This window comes from Oncorhynchus tshawytscha, linkage group LG08 (genome assembly GCF_018296145.1).
Source record: "Oncorhynchus tshawytscha isolate Ot180627B linkage group LG08, Otsh_v2.0, whole genome shotgun sequence".
Lineage (NCBI taxonomy): Eukaryota > Metazoa > Chordata > Actinopteri > Salmoniformes > Salmonidae > Oncorhynchus > Oncorhynchus tshawytscha.
This window is the reverse complement of record NC_056436.1, coordinates 67,978,524-68,001,332: the sequence shown is the minus strand read 5'-3', so window position 1 is coordinate 68,001,332 and position 22,809 is coordinate 67,978,524. Positions and strand designations below refer to the sequence as shown.

Genomic DNA, 22,809 nt, shown 5'->3' with positions numbered 1-22,809 from the left:
CTGGGGTGGGCTGGAGCTGGGGCTGGCTGTGAGAGGGAGGGCTGAGGTGGACTGGGGCTGGCTGTGAGAGGGAGGGCTGGGGTGGCTGGGGCTGGCTGTGAGAGGGAGGGCTGGGGTGGACTGGGGCTGGCTGTGAGAGGGAGGGCTGGGGTGGGCTGGGCTGGAGCTGGCTGTGAGAGGGAAGGCTGGGGTGGGCTGCAGGTAGTGGAGGTGGTAGCACAAGCAGATTGCCTGGTTAGAGTTATCCGAAGTGACAGCGTAAGGCAGGGATCAGAGCTCTCTGGTTACTCACTCTGGGCAATGGATCAGGTAAATGAGCATGACCAGTAGCCAGACCAACAGGTTAGTGGAGAGGGGAGAAGGGGATTGGGGGTTCAGACCCCCAGAACAAGTCTACATTAGAGCTGACATTAGTGGGGCTACCAGTGTGTGACAGGAGTTTGAAGATCTAAAGAGAGAGAGAGGAGACAGACTCTCAGAGGTCAATACAAAGGAAATGAGGAGGGGTTGCTGCAGAACAGAGAGCCAGAGAGATTATGACACACTAATCATTTATGCAAAAGCATCAGGTTACCCTCCCCCCCACTCCTTCAAACCCTTCCCATGATCCTGAGGGCACCACACAATTTCGAATCGTGTGGTTTTTGGCAGCACATGTTACTCTCTATGTGGGTGATGTGGCTGTACATTTTCATTCAGCTGGGCAACAGACTGCACTTTTCTCTATTAAACCCAAAGCTATCAGGTTATCTCTGTTCCAAAAATAATCCCAGGCTTAATAGTTTAAATCACGCATTGTGAGCCAAGTGCAGCAATTGACACATTCATGAAGGTATGATAACTTGTAGGATTACAGCACGCTGGGGAGAGGGAGAGGTGCAAGGAGCAGGACAAGTCGTTCAACAGTGAAGCTTGTCTTAATTGCATATTCATGGGAATATATTTTTAAGCACTTTTCAAAATGGCATCAATGATGTTTTTTGGTGATTAATCCCAGTCGGGCTGATCAGCCCTTCAACAGTCTCTCCATGCTGACTTTGCCATGAAGACATAATGAAGACTGAGACATATTCATGTAAAGCTATGTTTCTGCTTAAGTGGAGAGCTTAACTTCTTTACTTCTGAAATGAGTGTTGTCTGTCACTCTGCGGAGGAGGCTTGACATAACGTGTTTTGACCTCAGTTGCTCGGCACTGCAGTGGATAATCAAAACAGGCATCTTCGTCAATATCCCCGCAGTCTGGCAGATGGCTTTATTACTCGAGGTCAATTCCAAAATCCTAAAGTCAAATAATACGTCTTCCTTTTGATGCCAGGATTTACAGGCTCAGCTCAGTAAACATCGCCATGTGGATCCTATCGCTGATATTGCTGTAAACATGACTCATATTTTTCTCAATTTTTCCCCCCATTTTTTTCTTTGATAAGGCCGCATCATAAACGGAGATTGGGCAATGTTTAAATGGGCACTCGTAAACCCGGGCACAAAGGTCGAGGCTGAGGCAGACTCCTCGTGGGGCTGTCTGGGAGGAGGGGGTCGAGGCCGAGGCAGACTCCTCCTGGGGCTGTCTGGGAGGAGGGGGTCGAGGCCGAGGCAGACTCCTCCTGGGGATGTCTGGGAGGAGGGGGTCGAGGCCGAGGCAGATACCTCTTGGGGCTGTCTGGGAGGAGGGGGTCGAGGCCGACACCTCCTGGGGCTGTCTGGGGGGATGGGGTCGAGGCCGAGGCAGACTCCTCCTGGGGCTGTCTGGGAGGAGGGGGTCGAGGCCGAGGCAGACTCCTCCTGGGGCATTCTGGGAGGAGGGGATTGAGGCCGAGACAGACTCCTCCTGGGGCTGTCTGGGAGGAGGGGGTCGAGGCCGAGACAGACTCCTCCCGGGGCTGTCTGGGAGGAGGGGGTCGAGGCAGAGGCAGACTCCTCCCGGGGCTGTCTGGGAGGAGGGGGTCGAGGCAGACTCCTCGTGGGGCTGTCTGGGAGGAGGGGGTCGAGGCCGACACCTCCTGGGGCTGTCTGGGAGGAGGGGGTCGAGGCCGACACCTCCTGGGGCTGTCTGGGGGAGGGGGTCGAGGCCGAGGCAGACTCCTCCTGGGGCTGTCTGGGAGGAGGGGGTCGAGGCCGAGGCAGACTCCTCCTGGGGCATTCTGGGAGGAGGGGATTGAGGCCGAGACAGACTCCTCCTGGGGCTGTCTGGGAGGAGGGGGTCGAGGCCGAGACAGACTCCTCCCGGGGCTGTCTGGGAGGAGGGGGTCGAGGCAGAGGCAGACTCCTCCTGGGGCTGTCTGGGAGGAGGGGGTCGAGGCAGACTCCTCGTGGGGCTGTCTGGGAGGAGGGGGTCGAGGCCGACACCTCCTGGGGCTGTCTGGGAGGAGGGGGTCGAGGCCGAGGCAGACTCCTCCTAAGGCTGTCTGGGAGGAGGGGGGCGAGGCCGAGGCAGACTCCTCCTAAGGTTGTCTGGGAGGAGGGGGTCAATGCTGAGGCAGACTCCTCCTGGGGCTGTCCGGGAGGAGAGGGTCGAGGCCGAGGCAGACTCCTCCTAAGGCTTTCTGAGAGGAGGGGGTCGAGGCCGAGGCAGACTCCTCCTAAGGCTGTCTGGGAGGAGGCGGTCGAGGCTGAGGCAGACTCCTCCTGGGGATGTCTGGGAGGGAACTCCTGGAGGAGCAGCTAAGGGTTCCTGACACGGCCCCAACACCTAGGCCACAACAACCTGTCCTCAGATCAAAGGCCAAACTGGAGCCAGCTGTGGGATATTATAACCCCACGTGCTGAGGCCTGACTTGGCAGCACTGACAAGTGGGCCTGTCTCTGCCAGCCCTGAGGAAGAGAGAGGGAGGAGGGAGTAGGAGGAGGGCCAGCCACTGGAAGAGCAACAGGAACCTTTCACCTCTGAGGTCAGGGGTCAACGGCGCTCTGAGACGAGAGCAATCAAAATCAGTTATCTCAGGCACATCCTGCTGGCTAGATCTCTCTCCCTACAATTCCATCTGTAGGCTCCTTGCCCGGGCACATCCTGCTGGCTGGATCTCTCTACCTACAGCGCAGGGCATCGCAGGGCAGCCCAGGCGCCAGCCCAGATACAAGCGCAGACGCCAGCCCAGACGCAAGCGCAGACGCCAGCCCAGACGTCAGCCCAGACATCAGCCCAGGCGCCAGACCAGACGTCAGCCCAGACGCCAGCCCAGGGGCGAGCCCAGGCGCCAGCCCAGACGTCAGCCCAGACGCCAGCCCAGACACTAGCCCAGAAGCCAGCCCAGACGCCAGCCCAACACAGCTTCAATAGCCGAATGAGGAATGAGGTGTCTGGTTCATCTCAATGAGGCGCAGAGGCCAAGGAAGCCAAGGACGACAAGGAGGACAAGGAGACCAAGGAGGACCAGGAGGCCAAGAAAGCCAAGGACGACAAGGAGGCCAATGAGTACAGGAGACCAAAGAAGACAAGGATACCAAGGAGGCCAATGAGGCCAAGGCAGACAAGGAGGACAAGGATACCAAGGAGGCCAAGGAGGATAAGGAGGCCAATGAGTTCAAGGAGTACAAGGAGAGAGAGAGAGAGAGATTGTCGTGTAGGAAGTAGCAAGAGTATCAGCCCTCTGAGGTCCTCCATCCAGGTGGGTCATCTATTCCTGGGTGGTCTTCCCTCTCCTCACTCACCTTCATAAATTCCGTTGCTGTTGACTCAGGTTCTACGGTATAGTTATTCTGGGAGGAAATGCTAGATATTAGCACCCAGCTCCCCTTATTTAGTAAATGATCACCCATAAAACCATGTGACAGCTTAAAGCGACCATTTGTTTTTGGGTAGGTGTTTAGGAGACAGATGTTTCTCATTCCTCCATACACATACATTGATGAGCTGCATTTCTGCATTAAAAAAAATATTTAAAAAAGTCCAACACAAATATTTCATCATAGACCTGGCATGTTTTGCAACGGACCTGGTCGACTAATGTGGACATACCAGAGGAGAATTCACAAACTGGTAAGCCCCGAGGACTGACAAAAGAAAAATGGAACCATAAGGTTTGAATTTGCCATTCAGATAACACATCCATTATTTAAACAGAGATGTCCTACAAGGCTTATTTTATGGAGGGTCTTGTGGAGAGACTTAAGGAGCTGCTGGAATGAGGGGTCTGAGGAAGCGGACTGTCTCACTATGCTGTAACACCTAACAAATCACCCCCCCCCCAGTCAGGGCAGGACTCCTACCTCTTCCCTACATGCTCTGTTTTGATCCAGGCTTCAGCTGCAGCTAACAAGAGGTTTGGTGCGTTGAGGAGCGGCTTGGGGGAGGTCAGGACCAGGGTGTGAACAAGCAGCAGCTTAACGGGAACAGGGAGCTCCTAGACAAAATGTCTTCGCCTTGCGCCCTGCCTTCACCCCTCACCCATGGCTTCCACAGACACAGCCCATGAATGAAACATCACACCCCACCAAACCACCCCTGTTACCACAAAAAGGGGAAGGTCTTGAATCAAAATAAGCTGGGATACTATAGTCATTCAGTAGAAATACATTTAATCTCCAGCCCATCTGAACTTCATAGAGACTAGTATACAGGGGATTTCATTTGGTGGGAAATACCAAACCCACTGATCCCAAAAGCCCCCCAAAAAGATGTGTTTACAAGAAAGGAATAAACAGCACATAACTGAACAATTATGGTCACAGCTTTATCTGACTTAGTCTGCTCCATGATTGTGGCAATGTCCTTTGGTGTAGAGTCCTTTGGTGTACAGTCCTTTGGTGTACAGTCCTTAAGTGTACAGTCCTTAGGTGTACAGTCCATTGGTGTACAGTCCTTTGGTGTACAGTCCTTAGGTGTACAGTCCATTGGTGTACAGTCCTTAGGTGTACAGTCCTTTGGTGTACAGTCCTTTGGTGTACAGTCCTTAGGTTTACAGTCCTTAGGTGTACAGTCCTTTGGTGTACAGTCCTTAGGTGTACAGTCCATTGGTGTACAGTCCTTAGGTGTACAGTCCTTTGGTGTACAGTCCTTGGTGTACAGTCCTTAGGTGTACAGTCCATTGGTGTACAGTCCTTTGGTGTACAGTCCTTAGGTGTACAGTCCATTGGTGTACAGTCCTTAGGTGTACAGTCCTTTGGTGTACAGTCCTTGGTGTACAGTCCTTAGGTGTACAGTCCATTGGTGTACAGTCCTTTGGTGTACAGTCCTTTGGTGTACAGTCCTTAGGTGTACAGTCCTTAGGTGTACAGTCCATTGGTGTACAGTCCTTAGGTGTACAGTCCTTTGGTGTACAGTCCTTGGTGTACAGTCCTTAGGTGTACAGTCCATTGGTGTACAGTCCTTAGGTGTACAGTCCTTTGGTGTACAGTCCTTACAGTGTACAGTCCTTAGGTGTACACAGTCCATTGGTGTACAGTCCTTAGGTGTACAGTCCTTTGGTGTACAGTCCATTGGTGTACAGTCCTTAGGTGTACAGTCCTTTGGTGTACAGTCCTTTGGTGTACAGTCCTTAGGTGTACAGTCCTTTGGTGTACAGTCCTTAGGTGTACAGTCCTTAGGTTTACAGTCCTTAGGTGTACAGTCCTTAGGTGTACAGTCCTTTGGTGTACAGTCCTTAGGTGTACAGTCCATTGGTGTACAGTCCTTAGGTGTACAGTCCTTTGGTGTACAGTCCTTAGGTGTACAGTCCTTAGGTGTACAGTCCTTTGGTGTACAGTCCTTAGGTGTACAGTCCTTAGGTGTACAGTCCTTGGTGTACAGTCCTTTGGTGTACAGTCCTTTGGTGTACAGTCCATTGGTGTACAGTCCTTAGGTGTACAGTCCATTGGTGTACAGTCCTTAGGTGTACAGTCCATTGGTGTACAGTCCTTAGGTGTACAGTCCATTGGTGTACAGTCCTTAGGTGTACAGTCCATTGGTGTACAGTCCTTTGGTGTGTACAGTCCTTAGGTGTACAGTCCATTGGTGTACAGTCCTTTGGTGTACAGTCCTTTGGTGTACAGTCCTTACAGTGTACAGTCCTTAGGTGTACAGTCCATTGGTGTACAGTCCTTAGGTGTACAGTCCTTTGGTGTACAGTCCTTAAGTGTACAGTCCTTAGGTGTACAGTCCATTGGTGTACAGTCCTTAGGTGTACAGTCCTTTGGTGTACAGTCCTTAGGTGTACAGTCCTTAGGTGTACAGTCCATTGGTGTACAGTCCTTAGGTGTACAGTCCTTTGGTGTACAGTCCATTGGTGTACAGTCCTTAGGTGTACAGTCCTTAGGTGTACAGTCCTTTGGTGTACAGTCCTTAGGTGTACAGTCCATTGGTGTACAGTCCTTAGGTTTACAGTCCTTAGGTGTACAGTCCTTTGGTGTACAGTCCTTTGGTGTATAGTCCGTTGGTGTACAGTCCTTAGGTGTACAGTCCTTTGGTGTACAGTCCTTTGGTGTATAGTCCGTTGGTGTACAGTCCTTTGGTGTACAGTCCTTAGGTTTACAGTCCTTTGGTGTATAGTCCATTGGTGTACAGTCCTTAGGTTTACAGTACTTAGGCGTACAGTCCTTAGGTGTACAGTCCTTTGGTGTACAGTCCTTAGGTGTACAGTCCATTGGTGTACAGTCCATTGGTGTACAGTCCTTAGGTGTACAGTCCTTTGGTGTACAGTCCTTTGGTGTACAGTCCTTTGGTGTACAGTCCATTGGTGTACAGTCCTTAGGTGTACAGTCCTTGGTGTACAGTCCTTTGGTGTCCATTGGTGTACAGTCCTTAGGTGTACAGTCCATTGGTGTACAGTCCTTAGGTGTACAGTCCATTGGTGTACAGTCCTTAGGTGTACAGTCCTTTGGTGTACAGTCCATTGGTGTACAGTCCTTAGGTGTACAGTCCATTGGTGTACAGTCCTTAGGTTTACAGTCCTTAGGTGTACAGTCCTTAGGTGTACAGTCCTTGGTGTACAGTCCTTAGGTGTACAGTCCTTTGGTGTACAGTCCTTAGGTGTACAGTCCTTAGGTGTACAGTCCTTAGGTGTACAGTCCTTTGGTGTACAGTCCTTAGGTGTACAGTCCATTGGTGTACAGTCCTTAGGTTTACAGTACTTAGGCGTACAGTCCTTAGGTGTACAGTCCTTTGGTGTACAGTCCTTTGGTGTACAGTCCTTTGGTGTACAGTCCTTAGGTGTACAGTCCTTAGGTGTACAGTCCTTAGGTGTACAGTCCTTTGGTGTACAGTCCTTTGGTGTACAGTCCATTGGTGTACAGTCCTTAGTGTACAGTCCATTGGTGTACAGTCCTTAGGTTTACAGTACTTAGTGCAGTCCATTGGTGTACAGTCCTTTGGTGTACAGTCCATTGGTGTACAGTCCATTGGTGTACAGTCCATTGGTGTACAGTCCATTGGTGTACAGTCCTTAGGTTTACAGTACTTAGGTGTACAGTCCTTAGGTGTACAGTCCTTTGGTGTACAGTCCTTAGGTGTACAGTCCTTTGGTGTACAGTCCTTTTACAGTCCTTAGGTGTACAGTCCTTTGGTGTACAGTCCATTGGTGTACAGTCCTTAGGTGTACAGTCCATTGGTGTACAGTCCTTAGGTTTACAGTACTTAGGCGTACAGTCCATTGGTGTACAGTCCTTTGGTGTACAGTCCATTGGTGTACAGTCCATTGGTGTACAGTCCATTGGTGTACAGTCCATTGGTGTACAGTCCTTAGGTTTACAGTACTTAGGCGTACAGTCCTTAGGTGTACAGTCCTTTGGTGTACAGTCCTTTGGTGTATAGTCCGTTGGTGTACAGTCCTTAGGTGTACAGTCCTTTGGTGTACAGTCCTTTGGTGTATAGTCCGTTGGTGTACAGTCCTTTGGTGTACAGTCCTTAGGTGTACAGTCCTTTGGTGTATAGTCCATTGGTGTACAGTCCTTAGGTTTACAGTACTTAGGCGTACAGTCCTTAGGTGTACAGTCCATTGGTGTACAGTCCTTAGGTTTACAGTACTTAGGCGTACAGTCCTTTGGTGTACAGTCCTTTGGTGTATAGTCCGTTGGTGTACAGTCCTTAGGTTTACAGTACTTAGGCGTACAGTCCTTTGGTGTATAGTCCGTTGGTGTACAGTCCTTTGGATTTTCTTAAGATACAAGATGAGCTTCAATTAAAGACAAAAATTAAGTCCAAAACATCTGATTAAAGATACAATGTAATAGAATAGTTTTATGATTAGATTTGTTCTTTCTCTCTCTTACAGAAAAGAACATTTGGCAATGTTTTCCAGGATCTTTTTTTGAATCACACAAGGATGTGGATCTCATTACCATGAAGGAAATGGCGTAAAAAAGGAACAACTCACATCTATTAAATCTAACCCGGCATATGAAAGAACAGAGGAGCAAGTGGCACGACTAACAGTAATTATAACAACAATAATAATCTGCATAATACTTCAAGCAGCGAGAGATGAATCAATTTCCATGCCTTATCCCCTTATTAAGAGATAAAAGATGCAGGAAGAATTAGCCGTGCAGAGGCTGGGCCGCGTGATTACACTGGATTTAATGAGAGCGAGCACAAAGAGAGAGGGGAAGAGAGGAAGAGACCAAGGAGAGAGGGGGAAGAGAGGAAGAGAGAAGGGAGAGAGGGAGAGAGGAGGGAGAGAGCAGAGAGAGAACAGGGAGAGAGAGGGGAGAGAGCAGGGAGAGATAGGGGAGAGAGAGGAAGAGAGCAGGGAGAGAGAGGAAGAGAGCAGGGAGAGAGAGAGGAAGAGAGGAAGAGAGAAGGGAGAGAGGGAGAGAGGAGGGAGAGAGCAGAGAGAGAACAGGGAGAGAGAGAGGGGAGAGAGCAGGGAGAGAGCGGGGAGAGAGAGGGGAGAGAGAGGAAGAGAGCAGGGAGAGAGCAGGTAGAGAGAGGAAGAGAGCAGGGAGAGAGAGAGGAAGAGGAAGAGAGCGAGGAAGAGAGCAGGGAGAGAGGAAGACAGCAGGGAGAGAGAGATGAAGAGAGGAAGAGAGCAGGGAGAGAGAGAGGAAGAGGGGAAGAAAGCAGGGAGAGAGAGAGGAAGAGGGGAAGAAAGCAGGGAGAGAGAGAGGAAGAGGGGAAGAAAGCAGGGAGAGAGAGAGGAAGAGGGGAAGAAAGCAGGGAGAGAGGAAGAGGGGAAGACAGCAGGGAGAGAGGAAGAGGGGAAGAAAGCAGGGAGAGAGAGAGGAAGAGGGGAAGAAAGCAGGGAGAGAGAGAGGAAGAGGGGAAGAAAGCAGGGAGAGAGGAAGAGGGGAAGACAGCAGGGAGAGAGAGAGGAAGAGAGGAAGAGAGCAGGGAGAGAGAGAGGAAGAGAGGAATAGAGGAAGAGAGCAGGGAGAGAGAGAGGAAGAGAGGAAGAGAGCAGGGAGAGAGAGGAAGAGAGGAAGAGAGCAGGGAGAGAGAGATGAAGAGAGGAATAGAGGAAGAGAGCAGGGAGAGAGAGAGGAAGAGAGGAAGAGAGGAAGAGAGCAGGGAGAGAGAGATGAAGAGAGGAAGAGAGGAAGAGAGCAGGGAGAGAGAGAGGAAGAGAGGAAGAGAGGAAGAAAGCAGGGAGAGAGGAAGAGGGGAAGAAAGCAGGGGGAGAGAGAGAGGAAGAGGGGAAGAAAGCAGGGAGAGAGAGAGGAAGAGAGCAGGGAGAGAGAGAGGAAGAGAGGAAGAGAGCAGGGAGAGAGAGATGAAGAGAGGAAGAGAGGAAGAGAGGAAGAGAGGAAGAAAGCAGGGAGAGAGGAAGAGGGGAAGAAAGCAGGGGGAGAGAGAGGAAGAGAGGAAGAGAGCAGGGAGAGAGAGAGGAAGAGAGGAAGAGAGGAAGAGAGCAGGGAGAGAGAGAGGAAGAGAGGAAGAGAGGAAGAAAGCAGGGAGAGAGGAAGAGGGAAGAAAGCAGGGAGAGAGAGAGGAAGAGAGGAAGAGAGCAGGGAGAGAGAGATGAAGAGAGGAAGAGAGGAAGAGAGGAAGAGAGGAAGAAAGCAGGGAGAGAGGAAGAGGGGAAGAAAGCAGGGGGAGAGAGAGAGGAAGAGGGGAAGAAAGCAGGGAGAGAGAGAGGAAGAGAGCAGGGAGAGAGAGAGGAAGAGAGGAAGAGAGCAGGGAGAGAGAGATGAAGAGAGGAAGAGAGGAAGAGAGCAGGGAGAGAGAGATGAAGAGAGGAAGAGAGGAAGAGAGGAAGAGAGCAGGGAGAGAGAGAGGAAGAGAGGAAGAGAGCAGGGAGAGAGAGAGGAAGAGAGGAAGAGAGCAGGGAGAGAGAGAGGAAGAGAGGAAGAGAGCAGGGAGAGAGAGATGAAGAGAGGAAGAGAGGAAGAAAGCAGGGAGAGAGGAAGAGGGGAAGAAAGCAGGGAGAGAGAGAGGAAGAGGGGAAGAAAGCAGGGAGAGAGAGAGGAAGAGAGGAAGAGAGCAGGGAGAAAGAGAGGAAGAGAGGAAGAGAGCAGGGAGTGAGAGGAAGAGAGCAAGAGAGCAGGGAGTGAGAGGAAGAGAGCAGGAAGAGAGAGGAAGAGAGCAGGAAGCGAGAGGAAGAGAGAGGAACAGAGCAGGGAGAGAGCAGGGAGAGAGGAAGAGCGCAGGGAGAGAGAGGAAGAGAGAGGAAGAGAGAGGAAGAGAACAGGGAGAGAGAGGGGAAGAGAGGGAGAGAGCAGAGAGAGGAAGAGAGCAGGGAGAGAGCAGGGGAGAGAGGGGAGAGAGCAGGAAGAGAGAGGGGAGAGAGCAGGGAGAGAGAGGGGAAGAGAGGGAGTAAGCAGGGAGAGAGCAGGGAGAGAGAGGAAGGAAGCAGGGAGAGAGAGGGGAAGAGAGGGAGTAAGCAGGGAGAGAGCAGGGAGAGAGAGGAAGGAAGCAGGGAGAGAGAGCAAGAGAGCGGGGAGAGCGAGGAAGAGAGCAGGGAGAGAGCAGGGAGAGAGCAGGGAGAGAGAGGAAGGGAGCAGGGAGAGAGAGGAAGGGAGCAGGGAGAGAGCAGGAGAGAGAAGGGAGAGAGAGAGGAAGAGAGCAGGGAGAGAGAGGAAGAGAGGATGAGAGCAGGGAGAGAGAGGAAGAGAGCAGGGAGAGAGCAGGGAGAGAGAGGAAGAGAGCAGAGAGAGAGAGGAAGAGAGCAGGGAGAGAGCAGGGCGAGAGAGGGGAGAGAGCAGGAAGAGAGAGGGGAGAGAGCAGGGAGAGAGAGAGGAGAGAGCAGGGAGAGAGCAAGAAGAGAGCAGGGAGAGAGCGGAAGAGAGGAAGAGAGAGGAAGAGAGCAGGGAGAGAGCAGGAAGAGAGAGGGGAGAGAGAGATAGAGAGCAGGACGAGAGCAGGGAGAGAGTGGAAGGGAGCAGGGAGAGAGCAGGAAGAGAGAGGGGAGAGAGCAGGGAGAGAGCAGGAAGAGAGAGGGGAGAGAGCAGGGAGAGAGAGATAGAGAGCAGGAAGAGAGCAGGGAGAGAGTGGAAGGGAGCAGGGAGAGAGCAGGAAGAGAGAGGGGAGAGAGCAGGGAGAGAAAGGAAGAGAGCAGGGAGAGAGAGGGGAGAGAGCAGGGAGAGAGAGGAAGAGAGCAGGGAGAGAGTGGAAGGGAGCAGGGAGAGAGCAGGGAGAGAGCAGGGAGAGAGAGGGGAGAGAGCAGGGAGAGGGGAGAGAGCAGGGAGAGAGCAGGGAGAGAGAGGAGAGAGAGGGGAAGAGAGCAGGGAGAGAGAGATGGGGGAGAGGGGAACGGACAGAGAGATGAAAGTGCGCCTGGCTCTGTGTTATTGGGGGAGTTAGGGGAGGTGGTGGCTCCGTTACAGGTCAGCCACCAGGGACACCCAGATAGAGTGAGAGAAAGAGAACGTGATAGAGAGAGGCTTAATTCGCCTGTCCTGTGAGGTATAAGATCTCCCCTGATCATCCAGATCTGGAAAGGTACAGTAATTACATTGCTTTCGGGAAAGTATTCGGACCACTTGACTTTTTACACATTTTGTTAAGTTACAGGCTTTTCTAAAATGGATTAATTAAAACATTTTCCACAGAAATGTACACACAATATCCCATAATGACAAAGCAAAAAAACGTTTTTAGAAATGTTTTAAAATGTATTAAAACTAAAAAACAGAAATAGCTCCGTGACAGGATTTGTTCGAGGCACAGATTTGAGGAAGGTTACCAAAAAACCTCTGCAGCATTGAAGTTTCCCAAGAACACAGTGGCCTCCATCATTCTTTAATGGGAGAATATTATAACCACTTAGACTCTTCCTAGAGCTGGCCGCCTGGCCAACCTGAGCAGTCGGTGGAGAAGAGCCTTGGTCAGGGAGGTGCCCAAGAACCCGATGGTCACACTGAAAGAGCTCTAGAGTTCCTCTGTGGAGATGGGAGAACCTTCCAGAAAGACAACCACCTCTGCAGCACTCCACCAATCAGGCTTTTATGGTAGAGTGGCCAGATGGAAGCCACTCCTCAGTAAAAGGCACATGATAGCCCGCTTGGATTTAGCCAAAAGGCATCTAAAGGATTCTCAGATCATGAGAAAGAAAATTCTCTGGTCTGATGAAACCAAGATTTAACTCTTTGGCCTGAATGCCAAGTGTCACATCTGGAAGAAACCTGGCAATATCCCTACGGTGAAGCATGGTGGTGGCAGCATCGTGCTGTGGGGGTGTTATTCAGCGGCAGGGACTACGACCCCAAGCATCAAGCTGTCGGCTAAAGGTTCAGGTTATTAATCAACCTAACAGGGTGTTTACAAACACGACAGGAACACATATCGATCACAGTCGAACTTTGTTCTAAATGTATATCCTTCTACAGCTGCAACATCAAGAGCATTCTGACTGGTTGCATCACTGCCTGGTATGGCAATTGCTCGGCCTCCGACCACAAGGCACTACAGAGGGTAGTGCGTACGGCCCAGTACATCACCGGGGCAAAGCTGCCTGCCATCCAGGACTTCTATACCAGGCGGTGTCAGAGGAAGGCCCTAAAAATTGTCAAAGACCCCAGCCACTCCAGTCATAGACTGTTCTCGCTACTATCGCATGGTAAGCGGTACCGGAGTGCCAAGTCTAGGACAAAAAGGCTTCTCAACAGGTTTTACCTCCAAGCCATAAGATTCCTGAACAGGTAATCAAATGGCTACCAGAACTATTTTCTTTGTGTGCCCCCCCAACCCCTTTTTTAGGCTGCTGCTATTCTGTGTTTATCATATATGCATAGTCACTTTAACTATACATTCATGTACATACTACCTCAATCAGCCTGACTAACCGGTGCCTGTATATAGCCTCACTACTGTTATTGCCTCGCTACTGTCATTTTTCACTGTCTTTTTACTGTTGTTTTTATTTCTTTACTTACCTATTGTTCACCGAATACCTTTTTTGCACTGTTGGTTAGAGCCTGTAAGTAAGCATTTCACTGTCAGGTCTACACCTGTTCTATTTGGCGCACGTGAAAAATAAACTTTGATTTGATTTGATGTCCGTACCAATTGGATGCAGTGATCACAATATAGTGGTTATATCCAGGAAAGCCAAATTTCCAAAAGCTGGGCCTAAAATAGTGTATAAGAGATCATACAAAATATTTTGCTGTGAATCTTATGTGGATGATGTTAAAAATATTTGTTGGTCTGATGTGATTAATGAGGAGCATCCAGATGCTGCACTTGATGAATTTATGAAATTGCTACTTCCAATTATTGATAAACAGGCACGTGTCAAGGAAGTGACTGTTAGAACTGTTAAGGCTCCATGGATTGATGAGAAATTGACAAACTGTATGGTTGAAAGAGATGGGGCAAAAGGAGTGGGTAATAAGTCTGGCTGTACATCTGACTGGCTGACTTACTGCAAATTGAGAAATGATGTGACTAAACTCAACAAAAAGAAGAAGAAACTGTGTTAGGGAGCCAAGATCAATGATATAAAGAATGAGGGAAAAAAACTTTGGAGTACCTTAAATTAAATTGTGGGCAGAAAGACACATCCAATCCATCTATCATCGAATCAGATGGGTTATTCATCACAAAACCATTTGATGTTGCCAATTATTTGAATTTTTATTTCATTGGCAAATTGGGCAAACTAGACAAACAGTCAAACAGTCAAAACCCATGACAAACAGTAAGCAATTATATTCATGCTTAAAAAAACAAATAATGAATGGAAAGCAGTGCACGTTCGAATTTTGTAAAGTTAGTGTGGGAGAGGTGGAAAACGTATTGTTAAGATCAATAATGACAAACCTCCTGGCATTGACAACTTAGATGGAAAGCTACTGAGGATGGTAGCTGACTATAGCCACTCCTATCTGTCATATTTTTAATCTGAGCCTAGAGGAAAGTCTTTGTCCTCAGGCCTGGAGGGAAGCCAAAAGTAATTCTGCTACCCAAGAGTGTAAAGTGGCCTTTACTGGTTCTAACAGCAGGCCGATAAGCTTTCTGTCAGCTCTTAGCAAACTGTTGGAAATAATTGTGTTTGATCAAATAAAATGCTATTTCTCAAGAACAAAATAGACAAGACTTTCATCATGCTTATAGAGAAGGGCACTCAACAAGTACTGCACTGACACAAATGACTGATGATTGGTTGAAATAAATTGATAATAATAAGATTGTAGGAGATGTACTGTTAGATTTCAGTGCAGCCTTTGATATTATTGACCATAACCTGTTGTTGAAAAAACGTAAGTGCTATGACTTTTCAACCTCTGCCAAATCATGGATTCAGAGCTATCTATTTAATAGAACTCAAAAGGCTTACTTTAATGGAAGCGTCTCTAATGTCAAACATTTAAAGTGTGGTGTACCGCAGGGCAGCTCTCTAGGCCCTCTTCTCTTTTCTATTTTTATCAATGACCTGCTACTGGCATTAAACAAAGCATGTGTGTCCATGTATGCTGATGATTCAACCATATACGCATCAGCAACCACAGCTAATGAACCCTTAACAAAGAGCTGCAGTCTGTTTTGGAATGGGTGGCCAGTAATAAACTGGTCCTGAACCTCTCTAAAACTTAGAGCATTGTATTTGGTACAAATCATTCCTTAAGTGCTAGACCTCAGTTGAATCTTGTAATGAAGGGTGTGGCTGTTGAACAAGTTGAGGAGACTAAATTACTGGGCGTTACCTTAGATTGTAAACTGTCATGGTCAAAACATATAGATTCAATGGTTGCAAAGATGAGGAGAGGTCTGTCCATGATAAAGAGATGCTCTAGGTTTTTGACACCACACTCCAAATAACAAGTTCTGCAGGCTCGAGTTTTGTCTAATCTTGATTATTGTTCATTCGTATGGTCCAGTGCTGCAAGGAAAGACCTAGTTAAGCTACAGCTGGCTCAGAACAGAGGCATGTTTTGCTCTTCATTGTAATCAGAAGGCAGATATAAATACTATACATGCCAGTATCTCTTGGCTAAGAGTTAAGTGCTAGACATCATGCTGGTCATTTATGAACATTTGAACATCTTGGCCATGTTCTGTTATAATCTCCACCCGGCACAGCCAGAAGAGGACTGGCCATCCCACATAGCCTGGTTCCTCTCTAGGTTTCTTCCTAGGTTTTGGCCTTTCTAGGGAGTTTTTCCTAGCCACCGTGCTTCTACACCTGCATTGCTTGCTGTTTGGGGTTTTAGGCTGGGTTTCTGTACAGCACTTTGAGATATCAGCTGATGTACGAAGGGCTATATAAATAAATTTGATTTGATTTGAAGAGTTGAGGAGAGACTGACTGCATCACTTCTTCTTTTTATAAGAAACATTATTGTGTTGAAAACCCTAAATGGTTTGCAGAGTCAACTTACACACAGCGCTGACACACACACTTACACACAGCGCTGACAGACAGGGGTCTGTTCAGAGTCCCCAAATCCAGTTCACAGACCCCAAATCCAGAACAAATTCAAGAAAACATACAGTATTATATAGAGCCCTTATTGCATGGAACTTCCTTCCATCTCATATTGCTCAAATAAACAGCAAACCTGGTTTCAAAAAACAGATAAAGCCACACCTCGCAGCACAATGCCTCTCCCTTATTTGACATAGATAGTTTGTGTATGCATTGATATGTAGGCTACGCATGCCTTTTAAAAAATGTATGTTGTTCTGTCCTTGAGCTGTTCTTGTCTAATGATGTTCTGTATTATGTCATTCTGTATTATGTTTCATGTTCTGTGTGGACCCCAGGAAGAGCCGCTGCTGATTTTGCAACAGCTAATGAGGATCCTAATAAAATACCAAATACCAAATAGTCATCCAGTATTATTCTGGGTTAATGATTCTGGGTCCCACATGATCCACTAGTTGAATAGACATGCAGGTAGAAGATAGTCTCCAATGACTGATGAGTAACATACAAAGTCAGCAGTGAAAAACTAGGCATTGTGATTCAATGATGTGGCCGATACTCTCTGACACAACAAAGCGACAGTCAGATTAATAAGAGTGAGCCTAAAGCTGTTTTTTAACTACCTCCACAATAACAATTCAGTTGACTGAAAGTAGCAGATAGACTTCAAAGAAGATAGCTAGATGGATGCTGACCTAGTGTCCATACTACATTGGGAGCCAATAGCAATCAGCTAAACCTAAATTAAACTAACAGCCTAAAAATCATGGCAGAAGCATCCGTCTCATATGACACCTAACACTAAACTGTGATTGGTGGAGATGTCAGAGGGCAGTCAGTAATGGAAGGTCGCCTGGTGACACTCAGCTATGCGGGTGTCTAAACCACCAGGGTCAAGGGTTCATGGACACCACTCCTGTGAACAAAAGGCAACCCGCCCTGGCAACCGGCTGATATGTCTTCAAAGTCTCCAAGTATAGCCAATCCTGTCCCATTAAGGCCGTGTCACTTTCAGCCCATTCTCATTAACTCTGGTCCCTGATTTACAATTGGCCTAATCACAGAGTCTCAGTCTCTGGCTCCACTCAATTAGCATGGTCTTTCAAGGGGGCCACTCTTACCCCCCCCCCCTTTTCCAGTCTCTTCCTTTTCATATACCTTCTAACCACTCGACCCTAATTCCTGGAAGTTGATGAGACAAAGAGGCTGCTCCTTGACAAAACACTGGCCTTAGAATCTCTATGAAGCACTTTGGACTAATGATGAAACTCAAATTCTTAATGAGCTGTTTTAATGTTCATCCCAGACCTCTCTTCTATGTACTGTATATGTGGCTATTGTAACAGTAAGCTATTATCTATATCTTTTGTAACAGTAAGCTATTATCTATATCTATTGTAACAGTAAGCTATTATCTATACCTTTTGTAACAGTAAGCTATTATCTATATCTTTTGTAACAGCAAACTATTTTCTATATCTATTGTAATAGGAAACTATTCATCCAACAGCTGTGTAGTAGAATTTGTTTTTCCCCACTGAATGCACTAGTCCAGTTGTCTAATGTATTAATCTCAATTTCTGCTCCACTGCACCCAGGTCTGTCCCTCCTAGGTCTGGAATTGTTCCAATGGGAGGGCCTCAGGACCAGTCGACTGTCCCTCCAAAGTCTGAGATTGTTTCATTCCACTGACTCCACTGACTCAAGGTAGTTATATGTCAGTCCACTCGGCTAGCAGGCGCAGCAGAGAAGAAGACACATTCAATCTGCAGATGTAATCAGTGAGGAGGAAGAGGAGGTGTTGATGGAAGAGGATCTAGTGTGTACACTACCAGTCAAAAGTTTGGACACACCTACTCATTCAAGGGTTTTTCTTTATTTGTACTATTTTCTACATTGTAGAATAATAGCGAAGACATCAACACTATGATATAACATATATGGAATCATGTAGTAACCGAAAAGTGTTAAACAAATCTAAATATATTTAACATTCGAGATTCTTCAAAGTAGCCACCCTTTGCCTTGATGACAGCTTTGCACACTCTTGGCATTCTTTCAACAGCTACATGAGGAATACTTTTCCAACAGTCTTGAAGGAGTTCCCACATATGCTGAGCACTTGTTGGCTGCTTTTCCTTCACTCTGCGGTCCAACTAATCCTGAACCATCTCAATTGGGTTGAGATCGAGTGATTGTGGAGGCCAGCTCATCTGATGCAGCACTCCATCACTCTCCTTCTTGGTGAAAAAGCCCTTACACAGCCTGGAGGTACAGTTGAAGTTGGAAGTTTACATACACCTTAGCCAAATACATTTAAAAACTCAGTTTTTCACAATTCCTGACATTTAATAATAGTAAACATTCCCTTAGGTCAGTTAGGATCACCAATTTATTTTAAGAATGTGAAATGCCAGAATAATAGTAGAGAGAATGATTTATTTCAGCTTTTATTTCTTTAATCACATTCCCAGTGGGTCAGAAGTTTACATACATTCAATTAGTATTTGGTAGCATTGTCTTTAAGTTGTTTAACTTGGGTTAAATGTTTTGGGTAGCCTTCCACACGCTTCCCACAATAAGTTGGTTGAATTTTGGCCCATTCCTCCTGACAGAGCTGTTGTAACTGAGTCAGGTTTGTAGTTCTACTTGCTCGCACACGCTTTTTCAGGTCTGCCCAGAAATGTTCTGTAGGATTGAGGTCAGAGCTTTGTAGGATTGAGGCCACTCCAATACCTTGACTTTGTTGTCCTTAAGACATTTTGCCACAACTTTGGAAGTATGGTTGGTATGGTTTCTCCAAAAAGTATGGTTTCTCCAAAAAGTACAATCTTTATCCTCATGTGCAGTTGCAAACTGTAGTCTGGCTTTTTTATGGCGGTTTTGGAGCAGTGGCTTCTTCCTTGCTGAGCGGCCTTTCAGGTATGTCGATATAGGACTCGTTTTACTATTGATATAGATACTTTTGTACCTGTTTCCTCCAGCATCTTCACAAGGTCCTTTGCTGTTGTTCTGGGATTGACATGCACTTTTCACACCAAAGTATGTTCATCTCTAGGAGACAGAACATGGTCCCATGGTGTTTATACTTGCGTACTATTGTTTGTACAGATGACCCTGGGACCTTCAGGTGTTTGGAAATTGCTCCCAAGGATGAACCAGACCTGTGGAAGTCTACAACTTTTTTCTGAATTCTTGACTGATTTTTATTTATTTTCTCATGATGTCAAGCAAAGAGGCACTGTTTGAAGGTAGGCCTTGAAATGCATCCACAGGTACACCTCCAAATGACTCAAATGATGTCAATTAGCCTATCAGAAGCTTCTAAATCCATTACATAATTTTCTGGAATTTTCCAAGCTGTTTAAAGGCACAGTCAACTTGGCGTATGTAAACTTCTGACCCACTGGAATTGTGATACAGTGAATTTTAGTGAAATAATCTGTCTGTACACAATTGTTGGAAAAATCAATTGTGTCATGCACAAATAAGATGTCCTAACCGACTTGCCAAAACTATAGTTTGTTAACAAGAAATGTGTGGAGTGGTTGAAAAACTAGTTTTAATGACATCAACCAAAGTGTATGTAAACTTCCGACTTCAACTGCATGTGTTGGGTCATTGTCTTGTTGAAAAACAAATGATAGTCCCACTAAACACAAACCAGATGGGATGGCTTATCACTGCAGAATGCTGTGGTAGCCATGCTGGTTAAGTGTGCCTTGAATTTTAAATAAATCACAGACAGTGTTACAGCAAAGAACCCCCACACCATCACACCTCCTCCTCCATGCTTCACTGTGGAAACCACACATGCGGAGATCATCCATTCCCCTACTCTACATCTCAAATTTGGACTCATCACACCAAAGGACAGATTTCCATCGGTGTAATGTCCATTGCTCATGTTCCTTGGCCCAAGCAAGTCTCTTCTTCTTATTGGTGTCCTTTAGTAGTTGTTTCTTTGCAGCAATACAACCATGAAGGCCTGATTCACGCAGTCTCCTCTGAACAGTTGATGCTGAGATGTGTCTGTTACTTGAACTCTGTGAAGTATTTATTTGGGCTGCAATTTCTGATCCTGGTAACTCTAATGAACTTATCTTTTGCAACAGAGGTAACTCTGGGTCTTCTTTTCCTGTGGTGGTCCTCATGAGAGCCAGTTTCATCATAGCACTTGAGGGTTTTTGCAAAACTTCTTGAAAATTTCCGGATTGACTGACCTTCATGTCTTAAAGTAATGATGGACTGTCATTTCTTTTTGCTTATTTGAGCTGTTCTTGCCATAATATGGACTTGGCCTTTTATCAAATAGGGCTATCTTCTGTATACCACCCCTACCTTGGCACAACACAACTGATTAGCTCAATCACATTAAGAAGGAAAGCAATTCCACAAATTATATTTTAACAAGACACACCTGTTAATTGAAATGCATTCCAGGTGACTACTTCATGAAGCTGGTTGAGAGAATGCCAAGAGTTTGCAAAGCTATCATCAAGGCAAAGGGTGGCTAAAATAAAGAAAAACCCTGCAATGAGTAGGTGTGTCCAAACTGTTGACTGCTACCGTACATGCTGACATCAGTGTGTGTGTTTGTACACAATGACACCTTTCCCTACACAGACACAGAGAGAGATCAATCACCCTAGTGTCTTCACAGTTCACAAAGAAGAGAAGAGCTTGAGAGAAGCTCAACAAAGCAACTACACAACTTGAACACCACCCCCCCCACCAATGAAATAAGTTAACAGAACTGCTTTGCTGAAAAGTTAAAAGGGAATTATTCTCCTGGCCAAACAAAGACTGCCATCAAACTAAGAGACCTTGTCAGCCTTGGTGCTCTGTTGAATAAATCACAGATAATCTAATGGGAATGGTCCTGTTTGAATGAGAGAGAGAGAGAGAAGTTGACTGCCAATTTCATCACCCATAACTCTGCATATATTCCTACATGGGCAGTATAATGTTTTTGCTTTCTGTGACCGTCAGTGGACTTTAATCTGTGAATTATTGTTGAGCAGATAAGTAAGTAACGTCTGGTAAATCAATGAGCAAGCTGTATAAGGCAATAAGCAAACAAGGGAATGCTCAACAGAGGTGGCGCTCCTAGTGGCCGGGGACTTTAATGCAGGGAAACTTGAATCCGTTTGACCTTCTACCAGCATGTCACACGTGCAACCAGAGGAAAACAACTCTAGACCACATTTACTCCACACACAGAGACGCATACAAAGCTCTCCCTTGTCCTCCATTTGGCAAACCTGACCATAACTCTAACCTTCTGATTGCTGCTTACAAGCAAAAACTAAAGCAGGAAGTACTCTCCAACAGATCCACAGATACTGCTCCAACAGATCCACAGATACCACTCCAACAGATCCACAGATACCGCTCCAACAGATCCAGATACCACTCCAACAGATCCACAGATACCGCTCCAACAGATCCACAGATACCACTCCAACAGATCCACATATACCGCTCCAACAGATCCACAGATGACGCACCTCTATTGCACTCCACACTGCCCTTTCCCACCTGGACAAAAGGAACACCTACGTGAGAATGCTATTCATTGACTACAGCTCAGTGTTCAACACCATAGTGCCCTCAAAGCTCATCACTAAGCTAAGGACCCCGGGACTAAACACCTCCCTCTGCAACTGGATCCTGGACTTCCTGACGGGCCGCCCCCCAGGTGGTAAGGGTAGGATACAGCACATCTGCCATGCTGATCCTCAACACGGGGGCCCCTCAGGGGTGCATGCTCAGTCCCCTCCTGTACTCCCTGTTCACCCATGACTGCATGGCCAAGCATGACTCCAACACCTTCATTAAGTTTGCAGACGACACAACAGTGGTAGGGCTGATCACCGACAACGATGAGACAGCCTATAGGGAGGAGGTCAGAGACCTGGCAGTGTGTTGCAGGACAACAACCTCTCCCTCAACGTGATCAAGACAAAGGAGATGATTGTGGGATACAGGAAAAGGAGGGCCGAGCACGCCCCCCATTCTCATCGACGGAGCTGCAGTTTAGCAGGTTGAGAGCTTCAAGTTCCTTGGTGTCCACATCACCAACAAACTATCATGGTCCAAACACACCAAGACAATCGTGAAGAGGGCACAACAACGCCTATTCCCCCTCAGGAGACTGAAAAGATTTGTCATGGGTCCTCAGATCCTCAAAAGTTTCTACAGATGCACCATTGAGAGCATCCTGTCACTACTGGTTGCATCACCGCCTGGTATGGCAACTGCTCGGCCTCCGACCGCAAGGCACTACAGAGGGTAGTGCGTACGGCCCAGTACATCACTGAGGGCAACCTTCCTGCCATCCAGGACCTCTATTCTAGACTGTATCAGAGGAAGGCCCTAAAAATTGCCAAAGACTCCAGCCACCCTAGTCATAGACTGTACCGGAGCGGCAAGTCTAGGTCCAAAAGGCTTCTTAACAGCTTCTACCCCCAAGCCATAAGACTCATAAGACAGCTAATCAAATGGCTACCAGGACTTTTTAGCATTGCATACTGTAGTGACTTCCTTTCCTCTATACCATTGCCACTGCCCTAGCCTGAAAGCAGGGTTGTTTCGTACGCATACAGTCCATACTCCAAAGTTTCCAAAAGGCCAAAACATTCAATGAGACCCAGGGATATGGTGCAACAAAACGGTTTATTCTTCTTATATCTAACAAAAAAATGATTCTCCAATCAACTTAAAACAGAGATGACTTGACATGGAAAATACACAATATGACCTGTTTGTATGTCTGTATGGTCAAAAGACACAGTACAATGAATGGGCACGAGGGGGGGGGGGCAAAAAGTAAGTTAAACTAACAACAAATGAATATATCTCAATCAGGTAAATATAAATGATAAAGGTACGTACCTAATATTTCATCATATACATTCATATTTAGTATATTTACACAAGTGTACATGTAGATCTGTATGTTCTTCTGTCATTTATACAAATATGTCCAAATTGGCTCTGACACATACTTTCCGGTGAAAAACAACAGGTTTATGCTTTTGATAAGGCTGCTTTCCAAGAAGAGAAATCAAATAGCTGATCAATAACAGA

At 47.0% G+C, this 22,809-nt stretch overlaps 2 protein-coding genes across 3 annotated transcripts in view; both read right to left on the bottom strand.

Moving 5' to 3' along the window:
- Nucleotides 1–22,809, bottom strand: part of LOC112238411 (slit homolog 3 protein) — a 442,088-nt gene that overhangs the window by 319,698 nt on the left and 99,581 nt on the right. The window lies entirely within an intron of this gene.
- On the bottom strand, nt 149–4,985 carry LOC112257035 (proline-rich receptor-like protein kinase PERK2). The gene has a single exon (XM_042325881.1). The coding sequence runs from the start codon at nt 2,139–2,141 to the stop codon at nt 1,320–1,322; it is 822 nt and encodes a 273-aa protein (XP_042181815.1). The 5' UTR covers nt 2,142–4,985; the 3' UTR covers nt 149–1,319.

What these genes read in the sequence shown, in the direction of transcription:
- LOC112257035 (XM_042325881.1), bottom strand. Translation starts at nt 2,141, where the DNA reads ATGCCCCAGGAGGAGTCTGCCTCGGCCTCGACCCCCTCCTCCCAGACA.